Below are 19,055 nucleotides of genomic sequence, written 5' to 3'. Positions count from 1 at the left end.
AACTGGCCTCAGAGTGCCAAGTGTCACTCATTTGTGCATTTTCCGGCTTTAGACCCTCGGGTCTAAAAATATCTCACCTGCAACCTCTGTTGACTTGGCCACAGAGTAACAAAATGATCCCCATGTCAAACTGCACGTAATGACGCGAAGACATTTTGCCGTCCAAAAATAGCAGTCCCTAAAATTTAGGAGTTTCTGCCATTACATTCTTCTAAGTCATCTGACCCTCTTTGTACACTGCAGCCACACCCAGAACTGAAATGTAGCCTATGTAGCAAAGGATTCTGCTTTGGCTGGCCAATGACCCCACTTTGGCTAACCATAGTCCTTGTCCAACCTTAGTGCTCTTTAGCCCTCAGGCCTTGACTCTCTCTGAACAATTCCACACTAGCTATGCAATGCAGGGCAGTTAGATTTCCAGAGGGGTGTTTCCAAAAGGTAAAACAAACGAAATTCCCCAAAGAAAGAGAAAATAAAAAAAAATGGAATTGCCACTGGTTGGTGACAGGAAGTATGCTGTCGATGGTACTTGATGAAAAACGCTAAGGAGTCTGCTTGAGGGAAATCGCCCCCAAGGGTTTCTTGCTTGAGAAGTTGCCTGTTGAGCGGTGGAGCTCCTGTTGCCTCTTCTGCCATTTAGTGCTAGCTTTGGTTTTCTTTTATATTATCTTACCCAATTTGCCCTACTAAGTTCCCAACAAAAATCACTTAAAATAATAAGTGAAAAATGTCAAAAATAGAGAAAATAGGCTAAAATCATTGGAAAATTTCCCTATCTGATTCTGGTTGATTCTGATGGGAATGCTTATGATCATGTTGTGTGCAACCAGAGTATATGCATCTACACTAAGTGACTGGGCATGCATGGTCTGCGAACAGACTCACAAAAGTGCCATATCACTTCTTATCTAGACTGACTTGATTGACGGAAGCCTTGTTATGCTGTAGCTTGTCCACGGACACATGGGGTTGGATGTGTCACGTGACATCCCCTCCTTTTCAAAGTGAGGTACTGGTACCAAACTGTATGGCGTTGAGGGAGATTGCCAATAGCATCCGGAATCTTGGAAGGGACTCTTCGCCGGCCCACTCTGATGTGTGGGTCGTGCGGTACTTGAACTTCATAAATGTCTGCAAAGCTTGCTTCTTTGGGCCGCGCCGAAAGCGACAAAGTCTGTTGTGGCTCCTTCGATGCTTCATCTTCGTCGAGAGTCATGCTTCTTCCTTCTTCAAGAATCTCCATGGCTGAAAATTCCTGAAACCACTTCCAACACAAAAACATGAACATACCCATTCCATGTAAAGTGAGTGGAAAAAATATTGTCTTCCTAAAAGACTGTGCATGCAATGTAGATGAACAAAGAGACGGAGTGCCAAACCGTTCACCACACACACGCAAACAATGAGATCAAATAGTGTCTTTCTGATCTAAATCAATCAACTTTGGCAATTCACAATAGAAATGCCCATGCTTGGTGCTCATACTTTCTTTTGCTCTTTCTACAATTGTGTCGTGCCAAGGAAGAGACATGGAATCTGACTTCCTTGAATGCATACTTTTCAGCTTTTCATGAATAATCCACGTACATCCGTGCTCATTCATGAGTGAAACGTGCTCAACGTACAATATGTCATGCGTAGGAAAAGGGATCACATAAAGATGCTGACAAAAATACAGCAAATGATCACGAATGAAACACTCGATCACTGCGTGCGAACTAATCTTGCGAACATATAATACTTCTTGTAAGGGTTCTTGAGACCTAGGCTCGAGAGCCAAGATCGGTGCTTCCCGAGGGGGTTCTTTGGACCTAGGCTCGAGAGCCAAGATCGATCCTTCGTGATTGATCGAATTTGCAACGAGGTTAGTTTCGCTAGAAAAAGCATCACTAACACATCATCCTTGTGAACAATCACATCATCTTTATGCAAATCATCATACTTGTGAGAAATAACATCTTGATCATCATGCTTGTCAGTGTCATCCAAATCATCATGCTTATCATCATATAAATCATGTGTATCATGCTTTGGAGAAGAAGAGACTGAGAGAGTCTCCTTCTCCTGAATCCGTTCAATCTTCGCCTGCACATTTGCAATGAGAGAGGGAGAATGAAGAACTTCCTCTCCACGAATGACAATAGGAGAGTCACTTTTGGCATTCAAAGTGAACGTATTTTCCGCCCAATCAATGAGAGGGTTAAGCTCACGAAACCATCGAATGCTCAAAATCATATCACATCCTAAGAGAGGAGAGACATAAAATTTTCTGCGGAAAGTAACTTGTTGAACTATAAACAACACACAAAGACACTCTTTCGTGATGAGAGAGTCCATACCGGGAGCAAAGCCAGAAACCTCGAGAGGAGATTTCGGACTAACCTCTAGGCGGGCTTTCTCAACAAGAGAGGGATTGATCACATCATGCATGCTACCTGGGTCGAACAATATGACAAAACGTTGTCCCGTCATATGACCATAACATTTAATGAGAGACTCATCAATGGGAGGGTCAGGAGAAACTTGGGGCTCACTCGTGTTATCATTAATTGCATTGACAGAGGAAGTGGGTTCTGTGGATTCTTTAAATTCATTAGAGTCAAGCTTAGGACATGTTCTTTTTATGTGACCCTTAATGTGACAATGAAAACAACGACCTTCCTTAAAATAAGTGCTTCGCTCTTCCGACGTGATGTATCCTCCTAGAATTTGTGCTACTTTTTCATCTGGAGTGAGCTTAGGTTTAGCAATTGTGTTAGCCTTACCCTTCGGTTCATTGGAAGAATTCTTTTCTGAGAGACTATTGGAAGATTGGTTAGAAGAGTTACCATTCTTACCGTTCTGAGAGTTCTGAGAGGTACTTGTCGAAGTCTTGTTCTCCTTAGGCTTTCCCTTGTTGTACTTCATCTCCTGTGCGAGAACAATCGCTACCGCCTTGTTGAGATCGATTGGATCGAGCACCTCTATATCGTACTTGATATACTCGTCCAATCCATAAAGGAATGTCTCTTTGCACTCATCATTCGACTTGCGTAATTGGGTACCTAGCTGCAAAACACGATTAGAGAAAGACATAACCGGCATACCGTTTTGCTTGAGAGCGTGTCAATCGTTCTTCAATCGTGCGAGGTACTGAGGTGGCATAAACCGCGCCTTGAGCTTGTCTTGGAAATCAGCCCAACTAAAAGAGGGGCGTGAATTCGTCGGCTTCCTCTAGGTGCGCGGCTAACTGTGTCTCTTGCCATGCGTGGTACCAATTGATGGCATCACCGGCAAGGTACACAACTGCCGTCAAAACCTTGCTATTTCCTGTCTTCTTAGTTGTCGCAAAATAAGCATTAAATTGATGCAACTAAGAATGAATAATTGTAGCATCCATCTTACCATCATACTTCCTGAACTGGATCTTCTCTGTGATTGGGTTGTTGGAATCCGCATCGTGGCTTGCGCCACTTGAGGAACTCCCACGATCTTTGGCTGGTTCGGACTTCGAGGCAAGTACTTGTCAAACCAATTCTTGAGTGCGGAGGTCTCTTTGAGCCTCACGCTCGGCCTCCAAGGCCGCTCTTTGAACCTCACGATCGGCCTCCAAGGCCACTTGTCTTGCTTCGGCTTCCTCCTTTCTTTGTGCTTTTCTTTCTTTTCGTTCATCGCGCTCGCGTTCCAACGCAATGCGAGTCACTTCTTGTTGTGCGTGAGCCACGCGAGTCACTTCTTGTTGTTGTGCCATCATGTTCATCATTGATTTAACCAAGGCCTCCATAGGATTTGGTGCAATCCCGGGCGTAGATGGCGTGGGGGCAGGGTGCGGAAAACCTCTATGGTGAGGAAATTCTTCTTCACCACTTTCATGCCCATCACCTTCATGCGAAGTATCCATTCCGCTTCGGGTGACGACCATGCACTAAAATCTTTGGTTCTTAAATTCTCGAGGAATTTGGGTTCTTGTGGGTCTTGGGTTCTTGGGTTCTTGAGAGTCTTGAGTTCTTGAGGTTCTTGAGGGTCTTTTTTTGCTTGCAATCTGTGCTTGAGAAGGATCTTCTCTTCACCCGAGTTCTACTCTTTTCCACGGGCGCACCCCTTGGCGGCCTTGCGCTCACACCAAGGTTGCTTTTTCCCACCTCACGTCGATTGGCCGGCCGCTAAGTGCACGGTCCGCTCTTAATGAGTGAAAAGAGACACAAGGGGAGGCTGGACAAGCCCTTCTTTCTTGGGTTTCCCGTCACTATTCAAAAACACGATTAGGAATCGACACGCCCAAGCGAACTTGGGTTCGTGCGACCGCAACAAGCAAAAAAAAATTCTTGTGATTCTTGTGGTTCTTTCCTTGAGTGATACAGAACACTACCAAAGCTCTGATACCAATGTTAGGTGCAACGGAATGAATGTTTGAACTTTGCTCAAGATGAGTGCTCCGTAATGTACTCAAGGTTCCTTTTATTCTTAGGGAAGGGAGAGCCTTCCGTTCTTAATGAGAGAGTGCAATGATCACTAACAAAGTGAATGGACACTGTGCGTGGAAGTGTATGAGATTGAAAGATAGAGAGAGAAGAGAAATACGACACCATAGACGTTGTAAAACCCTCCTCCGAAGGCCCCACCTCGCGTGGTCTACTATTGATTGCACAAACTGGTACAATGAGGATGCATGTGACTGATGCAAGTCTAGACTGTCGGTGTCGTCGACGGGGGTGACGAGGCCGACGCTAGGGCTGAAAATTGAAGGTATGTATCTGCTGTGCAAAAACGCTAATGGGCTGAAATCTGCTGTCCTTCTATTGCTGTCCCAAAACGCCAATGGCTGAAGTCTGCTGCGGCTGAAAACGCTATGGAAACCGCTGCCCTTGCTGGTCTTTATGGCTGGTCTTTATGGTTGAAATTGTCGGTGCTTATCTGCTGATGCTAATGCTGAAAACGCCATGCACAAGGGAGGGCGATCTGGGCTCCAAAACGCTAGGGCTGCAAATCTGGAAAACGCCTGGCTGAGACTTTCTTGGCGATGAATGTCTACTGAGGAAAACACTAGCAACTGAGACTCTTTGGCGATACTTGCTAGGAGGGAAAAACGCCAAGAGAGGAAGTATGCTGTCGATGGTACTTGATGAAAAACGCTAAGGAGTCTGCTCGAGTGAAATCCCCAAGGGGTTCTTGCTTGAGAAGTTGCCTGTTGAGCTGTGGAGCTCCTGTTGCCTCTTCTGCCATTTAGAGCTAGCTTTGGTTTCCTTTTATATTATCTTACCCAATTTGCTCTACTCAGTTCCCAACAAAAGTCACTTAAAATATTAAGTGAAAAATGTCAAAAAATAGGGAAAATAGGCTAAAATCACTGGAAAATTCCCCTAACTGATTTCGATGGATTGTGATGGGAATGCTTATGATCATGCTGTGTGTATCCAGAGGATATGCATCTACACTAAGTGACTGGGCATGCATGGTCTGCGAACACTCACAAAAGTGCCAGATCACTTCTAATCTAGACTGACTGGACTGACGGAACCCTTGTTACGCTGTAGGTTGTCCACGGACACATAGGGTTGGATGTGTCACGTGACATTTCCATGATGATCAAGATGCGATTTCTCACGAGCATGATGATTTATATGACCACGATGTGATTGTTCACAAGAATGATGGGTTAGTTGATACTATTTCTAGTGAAGCTAACCTCATTGCAGATTCGATCAATCACGAAGAACCGATCTTGGCTCTCGAGTTGAGGTCCATAGAACCCCCACAGGAAGATTCGATCAAACACGAAGAAGTGATCTTGGCTCTCGAGCCTAGGTCCAGAGAACCCTTACAAGGAAGTACTATGTGTTCGAATGATTAGTCAGCACGCATTGTTCGAGTGTTTCATTCGTGATCGTTTCCTGTATTTTAGTCAGCATCTTTATGTGATCCCTTTTCATAGGCATGCCATATTGTACATTGAGCACGATTCACTCATGAATGAGCACGGATGTATGCGGATTTCTCATGAAAAGCTAAAAAGTATGCATTCAAGGAAGTCACATTCCATGTCTCTTCCTTGGCACGACACAGTCGTAGAAAGAGTACAAGAAAGATTGAGCATCAAGCATAGGCATTTCCATTGTGTTTTGCCACAGTTAATTGATTTAGATCCGAACGACAAGATTCGATCTCATTGTTTGTGTATGTTTGGTGAACCGTTTGGCACTCCGGCTATTTGTTCATCTACAATGCATGCACAGTCTTTGAAGAAGACGAGATTTTTTCCACTCATTTACATGGAATAGGTATGTTCATGTTTTTGTGTTGGAAGTGGTTTCAAGAATAACCAGCCTCGGAGATTCTTGAAGAAGGTAGACGCATGACTATAGACGAAGATGAAGCATTGAAGGAGCCACAGAAGACTTTGTCGCTTTCACCGCGGCCCAAAGAAGCAAGCATTGGAGACCTTTATGAAGTTCAAGTATTGCATGACCCTCGCATCAGAGTCGCTCGACGAAGACTCCTTTCCAGGATTCCAGACCCTGTTGGCGATCTCCCTCGACACCATACAGTTCGGTACAAGTACCTCACTTTGAAAAGGAGGGGATGTCACGTGACACGTCCAACCCTATGTGTGCGTGGACAAGCTACAGCATGACCAGGGTTCAGTTCAGTCAAGTTAGTCTAGAATAGGAAGTGATCTGACACTTTTGTGAGTCTGTTCGCAGACTGTGCATGTCCAGACACTTAAATTAGATGCATATCCTCTGGTTGCACACAGCATGACCATCAAATTCGAGTCAGAACCCATCAGTAGCATTTTTACAGTGCATAGACCTATTTTTCCTATTTTTGTCATTTTTCACTTATTATTTTTAAGTGACTTTTGTTGGGAACTAGGTAGGGCAAATTTACTAAGTTTGTATATAAGCAAACCGAGCGCTAGCACTTTCTGGCAGAAGAGGCAGCGGGAGCATTGCTCACAGGCAACTTCTCAGCAGGACCCTAAAGACCTCTAGCGTTTTTGCACCATAGCATAAGAGCTAGCGTTTTTTGGAAAAAGAACTCATATCAGCCAGCGTTTTTGCTATTGCATCAGCCTGGCGACAGATTCATAGCAGATTTTCCCGCAAGATAATTTTCAGCCCTAGCATTTTTGCATCAGCCTGGCAATCCAGCGTTTTTGCAGATCTTCGTGACAGGACCTCAGTTAGCATCAGCGTTTTCAGTTTTCAAAAGTAAGTACCCGCAGCAGAACCCCCAAACCTCGCAGATCTCACCTTTCCGCAGCAGATCCGCGCCGCATGGTCAGATTCCGCGAAGTTTACAGAGTCAGCCCGGAAAACGCAGATTTTAGCATCTGCGTTTTCAGCACATCGTCGTCGTACCGTCGTCATCGACATCGTCACCGACATAGAGTCAGAATTCAGCAGATAGAAGATTTGCAGATTTCAGCCCTTAGAGTTTCCAGATCTCATCCCGTCTCGTCGTCGTCGTCGTCGTAAACATCGTCGGCAAGTCCAAGCATTGTAGAGATTTGTGCAATCATAAGTAGACCGCTCTCGCCATAGAGAGTGGGGCCTTGGAGGAGGGTTTGACAGCTTCCTGGTGTCGTATTCTCTTCTCTCTCTATCTCTCAGTCTCATGCACCTTCATTCACAGTGTTCACCACTTTGTTTGTGTCCATTGCACTCTCTCACTAAAGAAACAGAAGGCTCTCCCTTCCGTAAGTAAAAGGAACCTTGAGCACAGTTCGGAGCACTCATCTTGAGCAAAGTTCAACATTCACTTCCGCTGCACCTTACAAAGGTAGCTCCACTCTTGACCCTCTCTGAGGAAGGAAAGATGAAGAAATTCAATGAAGGACTTTTGCCCGAATTTTGTAGACACATCTGCAAGATACTTTGCAGCAGCAGATGGTGGAGTCAACAATAAAAGCTGAAAGTGTACACCTTAGTGTACATGGACGGGAACCATTAAACATAGAAACAATGGATTTTTGTTACCTCTACTCGAAGGATACGTTGCTATCCGGAGAAAGTTTGGAGTAAGGGAATTCAATCTAACTTCTGAGATTTTGAACAAAAGACCCTCGAACGTTAAGTGAGAGGGCAGGTCTTTGATCAAAGTTAAATCTTTGATGAACTCATAAACTGCGTATTGCTTTTATGCACGAGATATGCATGTGCCTAACCTGGACAGTCACTCTCGAGTATTTATGAGAGTAGGATTATGTTGGAACATTGTTATATGAGATGAATTGGTTTGCTAACCATCCAGAAGGTCAACTATTGATTTGGTATCCGGTAGTTCTCCAACAAATTACCTGCTATTGCGGGTAGGACGGTAGAAAGGAAGAAACCTTTCCGAGATTTCAAGCAGAGTAAAAGCTTTTGCTAAACTTGAAGCCTAAACCTGTTAATGGAAGCTATGGTAGTGCTTTTTGCATAAGTGAATGAACACTCTCTTTACGAGCGAAGGAATAAGCGACAGCTACGATTGTGCTCGAGGAGTCCAAGGATTGAAATCCTAGTTTATTTGATGAGCGGGTTTTGCTCTAAGATCGAGCCAAGGGATTGTCAGGTTGAGCGTCTTCGCTCTTAAGGATCTAATGAAGAGAAGGTAATTTCCCAGGTTCGCTGAAACTCTAACATCGCTTAAGAATTATGTACACCTTTGGGTACATGGATAACACACGAAGATGCAGACCTATGTCAAGGAACTGGACGGGAGTTTGTTATACTCTCTTGAGCGCCTTTTTATGCGCAAGGATATTCCGACACGAGACTCTCTATTTGAGGTGTGTTCGGTAGAAGGAATTTGAGTTTCTCTATGGAGAAGAGGTTTTCTAATGGTCGTTGATCATCGAGAACGCTACCACCATAGTAGCAAGTATGGTAGTACAATCCGCTCACATACTGCCAATATGAGCATGAACTCTTATGTTCGTGAGTTCAAAGACGGAAAGAAAGACCTTAACCACAGATGGGAGAATATCTGTGAGATCCAAAGTAGGTTCATTCTATTGTGAACCAAGTTTGAACATACGTTTAGAAAATGCTATGGCTAGAATTTTATGTGCCCAAGATTTTGCGAGCAGTCCTAGATGCTTGCTAAGTGAAAAATTCTTGACAATTTCAGCAAGAAATAGACACAAGTAGGTGTAAAGAAAACACTGCAGGTGATAACAACCTGTTGGAGGAAAAACGCGGAAAGACGTGCGGTAATGCACAAGGGATCTTCGGATCAAAACAATTGGCCCACCCAAAGTAAAGGCCCGGAATACGAACTTACTTTGGTAAGATGACACATTTTATCTGCCACAGGAAGATTCACATGAGCTTAATGCTCTCGAGATGCCCTATGCGGGAAGACACAAGAGGTTTAATATCCTCAGGACTAATAGCGCAAGATTATGCGCAAGGACACATACCTAGATTATTCTAGAAGGATTATTATTCTCGAGGTTGAGAAGGTGAAATGAGTTAACAGATTCTCGGATGAGGAAACTTCCGATCTGTTGGAAAGACGCGAATGACGAGTTCTCACATGGCTCACATGGTGAAAGATATCCTCGAGGTACTAGAGGAACGACATAAACCGGTAAGGTAAGTAATGAATTATTGCATTTTTGTTTAATTTAATTTTTAAGTTCTCTTCTGAGAAAGAGCCAACTCAACTCACCATTGAGCAAGATTTGGAAATCTTCCGGTTTCTCCCCGGGTAGTTCAGTTGGACCTCTACAGTTGAGGACAACTGTTTATAAGTGAGAGGGATGTTGCTAAATTGACTTTATTTGACATAAAAATAATTCTAAATGAATTATTGGATTTAGAAGTGAGAGGGTTTTTCTCGCTTGGAACACCAAGAAAAATATTTCTAAATGAATTATTGGAATTTTAAGTGAGGGTTTGTTTCACTGGAGACATCCGAGTACAGAGTATTCTTAGTGCGTCATTCAGAGTAATGACGGGAGCATTGTGAAAGGGAATATCTGTAAGGCCACTTGGAATGGGTACTTTTGATGCGTCACATCGGATGGGTGACAGGGAGCATCGGGAAGAAGTATCTGACTATCCGGGAACGGACATCTCTGATCCGTCATAGGATGGGTGACATGGAGCATCGCGGAGGAGATTGTATCTTAAGTTCGGTAGGAAAAGACTAGGTGATGGGTATTCTTGATGCGTCACAAGCTGGGTGACGGGTGCATCGAAAAGGGATTATCCATAGTCAGGAGGAAATTCCGAACCGTGTTAGAATTGTGCACAAGGAAAAGCAAGCACTTGAATGAAGATGGGTTCAGAGGATACTTTGGGAAAAAACAGATGCTTTCTGAGAAAGCGGGTTGCTTTTTGGGAAAGCAAATGCTTTCCCGCGAGGAAGTCTATGTCTTCATTGCAATTGTGCATGTGATTGCATCCAGGGACACCTGGGAAGTATTGTTTTTAACTTATAAGGTTTTATTGAGTTTTTGAGCAGATTCAGACCATTTTTAAAATATGCCGGCCGTCCACTTTATAAGTGGTCAACCACCTGGAAAATAAAGCAGGAAAAACGAGCCAACGAGCCCTCTCTCTCTTTTTGGTAGAACAACGCAAAAAAAAAAAGGGCCGCGATCTCTACGCGGGCAGCTAGCGCTCTCCTATCTTTGCCGTGGCTAGGGATGTCACGTGCACATTTAACCCTATGTGTACGTGGACAAGCTACTTCATGACATGGGTTCAGTTTTAGTTAGCGTAGATTAGGAAGTGTTCTGGCACTTTTGTGAGTCTGTTCGCAGACCGTGCATGTCCAGGCACTTAGAGTAGATGTATATCCTCTGGTTGCACACAGCATGATCATCATATTACCATCTGATTCCATCAGGAGCATTTTTACAGTGCATAGACCTATTTTCCCTATTTTAGCCATTTTTCACTTATTATTTTTAAGTGACTTTGTTGAGAAACTGGGTAGGGCAAATTTGACAAGCATGTATATAAGAAACCTAGTGCTAGTGATTTTTGGCAGAAGAGGTAGGAGGGACCAGCCATCCGGCAGTGCACCTTCTCAGCAAGACCCCCCCCCCGGTAGCAAACCTAGCGTTTTCAGCCAAGACAAAGCCTAGCGTTTTCAGCATTGGAGATCAGCCAGCGTTTTGCATTTGTAGATCCCCTGGCGACAGCAGGAGCCCTAGCGTTTTTGCAGCATACCACACATCAGCCTAGCGTTTTTGGATCAATAGTCAACCTAGCATTTTGCAGATTCTCCGCGACAGATTCAACCTTTGCATTAGCGTTTTGCATTTTCAGCATCAAGACACCGCAGAACAGCCCCAAACTTTGCAGATCTCACCTTCCCGCAGCAGATCCTTGCCGCACGGTTAGATCAGCTCAAGTTTGCAGATTCAGCCCGAAAAACGCAGATTTCAGCATCTGCGTTTTCAGCGCGTCGTCACATCGTCGTCATCGATATAGAGTCAGAATTCAGCAAATAAAGATTTGCAGATTTCAGCCCGTCTCGTCGTTGTCCTCATCGTCGTGGACATTGTCAGCAAGTCCATAGCATTGTAGAGATTTGTGCAATCAATAGTAGACCGCTCTCGCCATAGAGAGTGGGGCCTTTGGAGGAGGGTTTGACAACATTCTAGTGTCGTATTCTTCTCTCTCTATCTCTCAGTCTGAGTACCTTCATGCATAGTGTTTACCCACTTGTTTGTGATCATTTGCACTCTCTCACTAAAGGAACGGAAGGCTCTCCCTTCCGTATGTAAAAGGAACCCTTGAGCATAGTTCGGAGCACTCATCTTGAGCAAAGTTCAACATTCACATCCGCTGCACCTTACAAGGGAGCTATAAAAGCATCACACGCCCTCTCCCAGAGGGAAGACCAGTTTTCGCAAGGAGGAGATGTTGCTGCAGATTTCAGCCGCAAAGAAGACGTTGCTGGTGATGCCCATGGCTGTCCCAAGTGTACCAGATGTCGCCAAGACCCAGTGCGCGAGTTCCCTCGCGAAGAAGTGCCGACGGAGCGTGTTTCCATCGCGACAAGCTGCTGTTTTTCTCTGTTTTCAGCCCATAAACGTCGTAGACGGGGCTGATTTACGAGAAGGAACCCAAGAACACCTCTCTTTTGTGTGTACGATTGGAAGAGAGAATTTTCTATGTAGAGATCTCCTCCGGGGAATTGCTTTTTCGAGAACCGAGTTGCGTTTCGAGCGTCGAGACTTTGAAGGTAACGATTTTCATGTTATGAACTCTGAGTATTTGTTAGCAGATGTACTTCCTCTTAGTGAGGGAGTAGCAGCAGAGGAAATCATGAGCCTCTGTAGGAGAAAAGCGCTTTGAGGAACTAGAGCCAGATCAGCCCAAGGGTTTCGTACCCGAGTTTGGGAAGTGGATCCACGGATCAGAGAGAGGTAGTCTCTCGAGTTGTGATCCGGAAGTTGAGATTCCCAAGTAAGAACTCTGTGTTCGGGAAAGCAGAGTTGTTCTGCAAGAAGAGAACTCTGGAAACAGAGTTGGAAAAGAGTTGCAGGGGATGCTATACCCTGAGTCTGAAAGGTGAGAACCTTGGTTCTCGAGGATTTGGAATAAGGAACGGAAGTTCCTTGGAATAGGGGTTTTCCCTAGGAATAGGAAGCCGACGCTTCCGGGAATCATCAAGTCTTATTCTAGAACAAACGTGGTAATACATTCAGTTCAAGTGCTTGTATAGATTTCTCCTCAGTAATAAAGATACTATTACGGGGGGAACCAGCCCATCTTATGGTCCCCAGTGCTGTGTCGATCTTCTCTCTCTCTCTCTCTCTCTCTATATATATATATATATATATATATATATATATGCGCTCCGCTCCCGTTTGTGACACTTGGACACATTTTCAATCAATCCATGGCGCCTTTTTTGCGCCAATTGTTATGATCAAATGTTGTTCACATTGGAGGTGGACTTGGGTCCAGAAGACGTTGGGCGCTTACTCACTCGATTTCCAAGACTGTGACAAAGGTTTTTAAGGATCGCAAACAGTTTTACCTTATCCTCAAATCTTTTCCCTTTGATGTGTGACAGGTACAATCCCTACGTACAAGCTCGCAGTCGAATAGATCAATTGAAAAGGCTGGGACACTGTGTGGATAAAGTGAGTTTATTTGGCCTTTTTAATCTTGAGTTATGCGCCTCCTCAGCTGACAAACTCTTGTAATGTCTTGTGCAGGTTGAATTTATTCTAATGGGAGGCACATTCATGTCTCTACCTGCTGATTACCGAGATTATTTTATAAGGAATTTGCATGATGCTTTATCTGGGCACTCATCACGAAATGTTGAAGAAGCAGTGCAATATTCAGAACATGGAGCTATCAAGTGCATTGGATTGACAATTGAGACGTATGTAGCTGGAGATTAGTGTTGTTATCTATCAACTTAATGTTGAACTAATGCATTAGAAATAGATCACTAGGCTTTACAGTGTCTCAGGAATCCGGTCTTTGACGTTTAGCTTTCTTGTTTGCTTACAGGAGACCAGATTTTTGTCTTGTTCCTCACCTGCGGCAAATGTTGTCTTATGGGTGCACAAGATTAGAAATCGGGGTGCAGAGTACGTATGAGGATGTGGCTCGCGACACAAATAGAGGCCACACAGTAGCTGCAGTTGCAGATTGTTTTTGTCTTGCAAAAGATGCAGGTTTTAAGGTGCCTTTCTCACCACTGTCTTTGTGAGTTGTTTGGTGATTGAAGGGCTTAGAATGTTTGGTTATATCTGGAGATGAAGAATGTGAAAATTTCGAGCTCTCTTCTTTTTCTTCTATGTAACCTTTAGGTTGATGCATTGGTTGCTTTCAAGGTTCAGATGTTGTTGTTTTCAGGTGGTTGCTCACATGATGCCTGACCTGCCAAACGTTGGTATGGAGAGGGATTTGGAGAGTTTTAGAGAATTTTTTGACAATCCTGCATTTCGCACAGATGGACTCAAGATCTACCCTACACTTGTAATTCGCGGGACTGGACTGTATGAGCTTTGGAAGACTGGCAGGTAATTTCAAACGATGTTCATTTCATGTGTGCGACTAAGCCATTTCATGAGTGAAGACCAGTGATGATTAAGCCAATACCATGTACAAAATTCACAGGTAGATGACAGGTTTATTTGTTGGTGGCAGTGAGAGAACCCATAACACGAAATCAAAGGAGGTATAAAGTCATTTGTTAGGAGCTTATTAAGGAGAAGATGTGACAGCACTAGTTCACTGGCAAATAGTAATGTCAATGTTTGAATTCAATGTATAGTAGTTAGTTGGCGTTCAAGCTGTAGGAAGCATGTTAAGCGTAGTACAAACATTTTTGCTGACGGGATAGGGTGAAGTTGGTGTTATCTCAATGCACACTGCTTGCTTACATGCAGTATTGTTGCTTTTGGGACACAAGCAGCACATGCAGAGCCCAGCAATTACGTTGCATTCCTTTCTTGGGATAATTTAGACCATGCAATAATGCACGAAATATAAGAAAGCTCATCTGCCTATATATTTGATCTGACTTGGTTTAGACATCCTTGTATGCTGCAGGTATAGGAACTATCCTCCAGAGCTTCTAGTAGACCTGATAGCAAGAGTACTGTCTCTTGTGCCTCCATGGACTCGTGTCTACCGTATTCAAAGAGACATTCCCATGCCATTAGTGACATCTGGTGTTGAAAAAGGTAACCTTAGGGAGCTAGCACTGGCACGTATGGACGATCTGGGTTTGAAGTGTCGTGATGTGAGAACACGGGAAGCTGGTATTCAGGTGCTTCTTACAATCAAAATAGTATCGTCTCGGAAATTGTTTCCTTGTTTCCCACAAAAAATTGAAACTATCTGCTTGCATTACAGGACATCCACAACAAAATCAAACCAGAAGAAGTGGAACTTATACGACGGGACTATGTTGCTAACGAAGGTTGGGAAACTTTTTTGTCTTATGAGGATACACAACAGGTTTATTTTTGCCTTCCTTCTTGAATGAAAATCCCTATGCCAAACTTGATAATTTTTTGGGTCTTTAAGATTGTGGACTGGATATGAGTTGATATTGAACGTTAAGCATTATGGACCTTCTATTTCTTTCTTACACACATACATGTAGGCCCTATTGCTGCACGAGGGAGAACACAGTTGTCGGACTCTGCAGCTTTGGGCGGGTTGGAGATGATATGCCAAAGAGCAGTTTCAAGAAGCCCTGCACTAAACTCTGCCTGTTTGATACCTTGGTCACATTTACACTATTTTATGGACTTGAAATTTGGGGGCCTAGATAGAGTCGTCCATATGATAGCTGGAGACTGACGGAGAGACCTTTAGGCTTTAGCGTCCATGTACCTAGGATCATCAAGAACAAGGCTTTAGTTCCATGTGTGATGATGCCAATGCTGATCTAGATTTTCCTTTTTAAACACAGGATATTTTGGTAGGTTTGCTTCGTTTGCGTAAATGTGGGCAAAATGTGACTTGCTCTGAGTTGAAAGGACGATGTTCAATCGTGCGTGAGTTGCACGTTTATGGAACTGCTGTTCCTGTGCATGGCCGAGATGCAGAAAAACTGCAGCACCAGGTTCTACCAACTTTTTCCTTCTAACTTTTCATGTTTTGTTCCCCAAACTTGTGAGCTTAGAGAAAGCAGTGGGTTGGTTGGTTTGTCTTCACATATTAGATTTTTAACTAACTATACCATCTTTGCCCTTTTCTTGTACAGGGTTATGGCACCCTTCTCATGGAAGAGGCGGAGAGAATTGCTATTAGTGAGCATAGGTCTACAAGGCTGGCCGTGATTTCTGGTGTTGGCACTAGATATTACTACAGAAAACTAGGTTATGAATTGGAAGGCCCCTACATGGTTAAGTACTTGGTTTAGTGAATATTGATAGAGAAAGGTTTGAGTTTTGTAAAAGAGTGAGCTTTCATATGATTCAGTAGTATCTTACTCAACAGCAAATGTCTCTCTCTGTATAGTCTTCCAAGTGGGCGTGACATACACGAACACTCTTAGCATTGAGTACCAAGGTTCTTTACAAAATATCGAAAAATCTTGTTCATCCGTGGAAAAAAAAAAAAAGTCAGCCAAAGGATGAGTTTTTACACCAATTTTCTATGGTAGGCATCAAGCTGCAGTCAGTGCAGTCGTCAAATCTGGCCACATTTTTAATTAATAAGGCATGGTCTCAAACATTGCTTGTAATCAGTGTTCACCAAGCCTATAGAGAATGAATGCTTGAGAGTATGTATAGCTAGCAATGGATATCTCGTCATACATAACTAGGTTATGCACACTTCCAAGTTTACGAGGTGCAAGTCCCCCCCCTCCCCCCCCCCTCCTCTCCTCTTCTCTCTCTCTTTTTCAGAGGCAAGGTCCGGAGGGGGGATAGCAAGGCCTGGCTATTTATCAATTTCACTTCTGTAACCTTGCAAAATTCCTTGTAACGATGTTTGATGTTCGCTATTACCGGGAAGATCTCCTTGAGCTTGATGTTTGTCACCACAGGAAGAACTGCCATGGATGCGCAAAGGCCAAGGGGAATGAAGACAGAGCTTCAGCGCCATCCCCTTGTAATGTTAAGGAGGGTAGATTAGTGTGTCATTCATGACAATGGCATGCTTGTAAAGGTTAGTGCAAAGCTTGAGAGAGTGACAATTGCACAAATAGATTAGATGTATGAATAAGTTGGTTATTGCACACAAAAGAGATTACAAAGAGTTGCTTATATGCTACCTTGTCACATGCACCTTGTCTATTGTGCATTCTACATACACACACAATTTACTTGCTTGCACACACCTCTTGCCTTCATAAAAGCATACACATGCTCCACATGACTTCTAGACTAGGGAGGCTTTTCTATGGGCGTGAGGTGCGACAAAATCCAAAGCACAAATCACTACATGATGAGTGAAAAGTGTTGTGTAAGGTCGTGCCATGCCACCAACTTGTGGTCGAGAGAGAAACAAAAACAAGCTTTATTTTTTCACTACTGGGGTGGGTTCTCAGTGGGCTCCCACCACAAAGCATACATGATCTCTCTCTCTCTCTCTCTCTCTCTCTCTCTCTCACACACACACACACACACACACACACACACACACACACACACACACACACACAAGCATGCGTGCACATAATTTTGGGAGAGTTCATTAGATCTCTAATCTCAGCATTTGTGAAACATACTTCAAGCGCACACAAGTTACGTGGTCAATTATTAACGCAAGATCGAGCGTGCATACGAATTTAAATCAAATCAAGGTTAAGCGCAATACACAATTACACTATTGAGGCTTTGATTAGTGGGCTACTAAGGACTTAAAACAAAGCTTAAAATAGGGAATTCCACACACATCGTCCAATACAAGTTGATGGGTTTTTTTATTTGTTAGAAAAATTAAATTAAGAAATCACGCAAAAATATGCAAATGCATGAGCAATTATGATTAGCAATTGCAATGGTTAAGACGTAGAGGGCTAGTGAAATCTAGCATAGGGAGAATGCCTAGAATCTCAATAGACTAGGAAATGCTAATTTAATTCATGCTTTGATACCACTTGTAATGTCAAGGAGGGTAGATTAGTGTCATTTATGGCAATGGCATGCTAGTAGAGGTTAGTGCAAAGCTTGAGAGAGTGAAAATTGCACAATAGATTAGATGCAAAAATAAGTTGATTATTGCGCACAAAAGAGATTACTAAGAGTTCTTTAAATAATTGCTAGCTTGTCATTCACATGCACCTTGCCTGTTGCACACGCGCGCGCGCGCACACACACACACACACACACACACACACACACACACACACACACACACACACACAATCAATTTACTTGCTTACACACACCTCTTGCCTTCATGAAGGCATACACATGCTCCACATGACTTCTAGACTAGGGGGCTTTTCTATGGGGGTGAGGTGTGACAAAATCCACAATCCCAACAAAGCTAACATCCACAGAGAATCATAAATGTTTTCATTTTTTCAATTGTATTGGTCAAGGAAATCACCTTTTATATTTTAAGGATCTATTAAAATCCAATTTTGAACACTATACAAACGAGGAATTGATGTACCTAATCATGAATGTAAATTTTAAGGATTTAAACAAATCATACAAGCTCTACACTTTTCAAAGACCATTTTCAAATTATCAATGTGATCCATTGTCATTTAATTAACACTAGGTTTGTGTTTGAGCCACTTAAGTGATTTGGGACCTCATCCTATAAAATTGGCTCTAAACTGTCTATTTTTTAAGAAACCATGAGCATAGGATATCCTTGAGGTCCTATCACATAGAGGAACATTTTGGTATACCATTTATCCAAAAAAGAACAATCTTTTTTAAAAAAAATCTAAAAATAGTAAGAAGCCATAAAACTGGGTTTTAAAGTTGACAACATATACATTTTTTAGGCCTAAAACAAGTTGGAAGTACATCCAGAGATTCTCATTGTAAACATGTCCCACTATTTGAGAGAATTTGGCTATGAAGCGTCTATAGTATGCACACATACCAATAAAGCTTCTTAGCTGATGTAGATTCCTTGGATAAGGCCATGCTTTTATTACCTCCAACTTTGATGGATCCATACGGATACCATCTTGAGAGATAATATGACCTAAGTATTGGATCTCTTGGACCTAAGTATTACCTAGAGGTGTTGCTTGTGTTCCTCCAAGGATTTGGAGTAGATGATGATATCTTAAAAGAACACTCCAGTGAATTTGTGGTAGGGTCTAAAAATTTTCTGCATTAAACGATTGAATGTGGCCAGTGCATTAGTCAAGCCAAAAGGCATGACTAGATATTCATAAAGACCAAATGTTGTACGAAACACGGTCTAACGATATCTTCATTCACTATCTTTATTTGATGATAGCCACTTTTAAGGTCAATCTTGTAGCTTATCAAGCAGATCTTCTACCCGCGGTATGAAAAATCTGTATTTGATAGTGATATGGTTTAGCACTCGATAGTCCACACACAAGCGATATGTACCATCTTTCTTTTGTACTAAAAGGACTGGAGAACAAAAGGGAGAGGAGCTAGGCCTCACCATCCATTTGTCTACCAATTATTGTACTTGCCTCATGAT

General features: G+C 43.0%; 1 protein-coding gene across 2 annotated transcripts in view; it reads left to right on the top strand.

Annotated features, from left to right (window-relative positions):
• ELO3 (radical SAM domain-containing protein / GCN5-related N-acetyltransferase (GNAT) family protein) overlaps positions 1 to 16,191 on the top strand; it is a 50,618-nt gene extending 34,427 nt beyond the window's left edge. The window contains exons 2-9 of one of the 2 annotated variants that reach the window (XR_015190366.1): positions 13,006 to 13,075; positions 13,151 to 13,323; positions 13,455 to 13,629; positions 13,803 to 13,969; positions 14,502 to 14,721; positions 14,808 to 14,874; positions 15,373 to 15,525; positions 15,667 to 15,803. Coding sequence is in view for 1 of the 2 variants with exons in the window: in XM_086530006.1 (XP_086386132.1) it covers positions 13,006 to 13,075; positions 13,151 to 13,323; positions 13,455 to 13,629; positions 13,803 to 13,969; positions 14,502 to 14,721; positions 14,808 to 14,912; positions 15,373 to 15,525; positions 15,667 to 15,825 (1,222 nt within the window). In the remaining variant the exon portion in view is untranslated. Of the gene's footprint in view, positions 1 to 13,005; positions 13,076 to 13,150; positions 13,324 to 13,454; positions 13,630 to 13,802; positions 13,970 to 14,501; positions 14,722 to 14,807; positions 14,913 to 15,372; positions 15,526 to 15,666 lie in introns of both variants that reach the window. The other variant, XM_086530006.1, reaches the window with a different exon arrangement.
• Positions 16,192 to 19,055: the final 2,864 nt, after the last annotated feature.

This window comes from Adiantum capillus-veneris, chromosome 15 (genome assembly GCF_014529385.1).
Source record: "Adiantum capillus-veneris isolate H3 chromosome 15, ASM1452938v2, whole genome shotgun sequence".
NCBI lineage: Eukaryota > Viridiplantae > Streptophyta > Polypodiopsida > Polypodiales > Pteridaceae > Adiantum > Adiantum capillus-veneris.
The sequence above is the reverse complement of the archived record's forward strand: the minus strand, read 5'-3'. Positions and strand labels throughout refer to the sequence as shown.